Source organism: Aplysia californica, unplaced genomic scaffold (genome assembly GCF_000002075.1).
Source record: "Aplysia californica isolate F4 #8 unplaced genomic scaffold, AplCal3.0 scaffold00164, whole genome shotgun sequence".
Lineage (NCBI taxonomy): Eukaryota > Metazoa > Mollusca > Gastropoda > Aplysiida > Aplysiidae > Aplysia > Aplysia californica.
The window spans coordinates 821822-825075 of record NW_004797434.1 but is presented as its reverse complement, the minus strand read 5'-3'; the positions used below and the strand labels follow the sequence as shown (position 1 = coordinate 825075).

Sequence of the window (3254 nt, the reverse complement as noted above, 5' to 3'; positions counted from 1 at the left end):
CTTTCTCTGTGTGTTGTGGGGGTTTTTTCAATCCTTTTAGCGACGGATCAAAACTTCGCTAGTACTATTACTGAAAAAAAGGGGACATAGATACATTGATTTACTGGTGCTGGCTGTGTGTGTGGGAGGGGGAGGGGGTGGCAAGGGAGAAAAAATGTCGTTTGATATTCGTATTACGACAGCTCACCTGGAGCGCATGTCAAACTCAAACACCCCAACCCCCACCCCTCCTTTGATTTGTTTTCTTTCTATCTCTCTAACCCTTTGTACCCCTCTCGCTGGTTCGTTATCTCTCTCTCTCTCTCTCTCTCTCTCTCTCTCTCTCTCTCTCTCTCTCTCTCTCTCTCTCTCTCTCTCCCCTCTCTCTCTCTCTCCACATTCTCTTACATATACTTAAGAAAACTTGCACACGTCCAAACATACAATTATGAACGTTGCTTTTTTTCTCACTGTCGTGAAATTCAAAATGATAAGATTGAAAAAAGTTGGTTAAACTGTTACTAAACATTTGCTCATGGGTTTTTCCCCTAAAAGGGTTCACAAGACATTTGCGTGTAAAGCGCTTTATGACACAAATAAACATGAAATGTGTTACTCTGTGTGGACGTATCGGGTCTATTGCACTTCGTTGCTGTGAAGATTCCATATGTCCGATAGTGCCATCAGCACAATAATTCTTTCAATAGTTCTGAGGCACGGGACAGAGCAACTATGGCAGTACAGTAATGTCAATATTCTTAAAACCAGTTCCTAGAACATGTAATGATCTTAAATGAACGCTCAGTGGTTGGGAAAGGTGCCCTTTTATGCGTTTCCGGTACGGGTGGGGCATAGATGGGTTACGAGGTTTGCTGAGGCGTCTTTGGCGCTGCGTCCTGTTAAAGTGATAGCGCCCTCTATCTCGATGCCGGAGCCGGCTGGGTCAGCGATGAACACTTGCACTCCCTTCGCTTGCAGACGATTGACCTCCCCTTGAAGACCCTTGTTCTTCTTCCCGCCGTTGGCAACGAGAACAGCGACGTCACGGGCATGACTGCGGCCGCCGGACATGTCAGAGTAACCAAAGTTGGACAGGTGGTCAATCATAGCGGGCATGCGTGGCTGCATGTAGGTGGCCAACCTGGCGTCGATCTCTTCAGCACTGGTGTAGTCGTCCAGGTCAAATCCCTCGTCATCGGGGCAGGAGCCAGAAACGACACCAAACCGAAAGCCTTTCTCCATATCGTCCTGTCTGACCGTTGTGGAGATCAAGGAGGTTGTCCATGAAGTAATCTGTGTACCGAGCTCAGCTGGGCTGAAGACAAAGTAGACGTCAGCAGGATTCTCTTCCCCGCAGGTCTGTGTCTGAGGCGGAGGCGTGGTGGTGGTAGTCGTGGTTGTCGTCAGCTCCTTCTCGATGCAGGTCTTGTGGGCCAGACTGACCTTGATCTCTTCCAGCTTGTCAAAGTTGTCCACCTTCACCACTTGGCTCTCATTGCCGGCGATTCTGAGCAGCTCCTCCCGACGGACGTTTCCCACGCCCACGGCGAATATGACAATTCCGCTGTCACGGGCAGCTTGTGCGGCGTCTCTGGTTTTGCGCCAAACCTGAGAGTTGCCGTCTGTGATGACGATGCTGATGCGGTCAGCGTACGGTCTGGACACATTCTTGGACAGCTGTTTCTCGCTCATGTACTCGATGGCCTCCCCTGTGGAAGTGTAGAGGCCGACTCTGTGAGGGACTTTTCCAATAGCTTCGATCACAGCGTCCTTGCTCTTGTAGGTGTCAAGGTCGAAGGAGTCCTGGGGGTAGACGCCCTTGCCGAAAGTGATAATGGACACTCTGACGTCATTGCGGCCATCGCCGATCTCGTACTGATCAAGAAATTCCTGGAGGAACTTGATGCTCTTCTGGAAATCTGTGTGACGGATTGAGCTAGACGAATCTAGCACGATGCCCAACTCAATGGGATTTTGTTTACACTCTAACACGGTCTCGCGTTTGACAACACGAGCTGCTGTCATCGCCATCTGGACGAAGAGGAAAGTGCAAAAAAGCTTAAACATCTTGATTTCTGAACAGTGGAAAGCTTGGTAGTTACTTCTGCTCACGTCTGCACTTCTGAGAGAGGTGAATATTCGGCAAAATTTAGTACTTTGAGATAAATTGTTTCTCACAAAGTATCGTTGTTGAAGCTCGCTTTAGATAAACGAAGGCAGAACTGTTCTGATACTCTGCTGTCGATGTGAATGATCTGACCATGAACTCGCTCGCTTTTATATCTAGTCCACGGCCCACACCGTTGTTTTACCGCTGAGGGGATTATCTCCCACTTGAAGGAGATGGGCGTGAAAATTTACGTACAATACCACGCAACATGACCCGTTGCGAAGGGACGACATGACACCATTGCCCAAATATGGAAGTTGGGTGCGTCACAGCCATTGAGATCTGCAATCCTTGTGTCAATTTTAGAAGATCTGTGCTCTTTTCGGGGGCAGAGCTCTTGTGTACAAAGATGTCGGTACACTTCCGGAGCCGAGAGACGCTCGACGAAAATAGTCGTCGGTGTGTGAGAGAATGCAATTTTTGTCTGTGCAGTGGAAAGTTGGCCCGGGTTAGTGGAGAGTGGGTGAGGTTGTTTTTTTAAAGTGCTCATTCGTGGAGGAGTTGGGGCTTACCAAGTGGGCTTGGCAAAGAATAACGCAGCTGAGTATTTTGTAGGCGCTCACATGTGTTTAAACATACAATATCAAGAACGTGAGTATGTTATTTCTATGGCAAGAGAGTAAGAACGAAATTTTATAAAGCCAAGGAGAAGAAAGGGAGAGACCGCGGGGGAGGGGGCGCAAGGGCGGGTTGTATAAGGACGGACAGACAGACAGACAGACAGACAGACAGACAGACAGACAGACAGACAGACAGACAGACAGACAGAAAGATGGATAGATAGAGAGAGATACAGACAGAGAGAGAAAGGATAGATGGAGAGAGAAAGGATGGAACCGAGGATGTGTGTGTGTGTATGTGTTTGTGCGTGCGTGCGCCTGGCGCTTGTGTATGTGTGTGTGTGTGTGTGTGTGTGTGTGTGTGTGTGTGTGTGCGTGTGCGCGCGCGCACGCGTGTGTGTGCGTGAGTTTGTGTGTCTGAGTGTGTATGTATGTGTATGCATGCATGTGTGTGTGGGTCTGACTATGTGTGTGCTTGCGTGCGTGTACGATGTATAATATAAGTGAGTGCGTGTGTGTGTATGTGTGTGCGAGTGTGTGTGTCT

General features: G+C 48.8%; 1 protein-coding gene across 1 annotated transcript; it reads right to left on the bottom strand.

Moving 5' to 3' along the window:
• Positions 1–301: 301 nt before the first annotated feature.
• Positions 302–2212, bottom strand: LOC101853314 (collagen alpha-5(VI) chain). Its single transcript, XM_005097822.3, has one exon. The coding sequence runs from the start codon at positions 2044–2046 to the stop codon at positions 805–807; it is 1242 nt and encodes a 413-aa protein (XP_005097879.2). The 5' UTR covers positions 2047–2212; the 3' UTR covers positions 302–804.
• Between the last annotated feature and the right edge of the window lie 1042 nt (positions 2213–3254).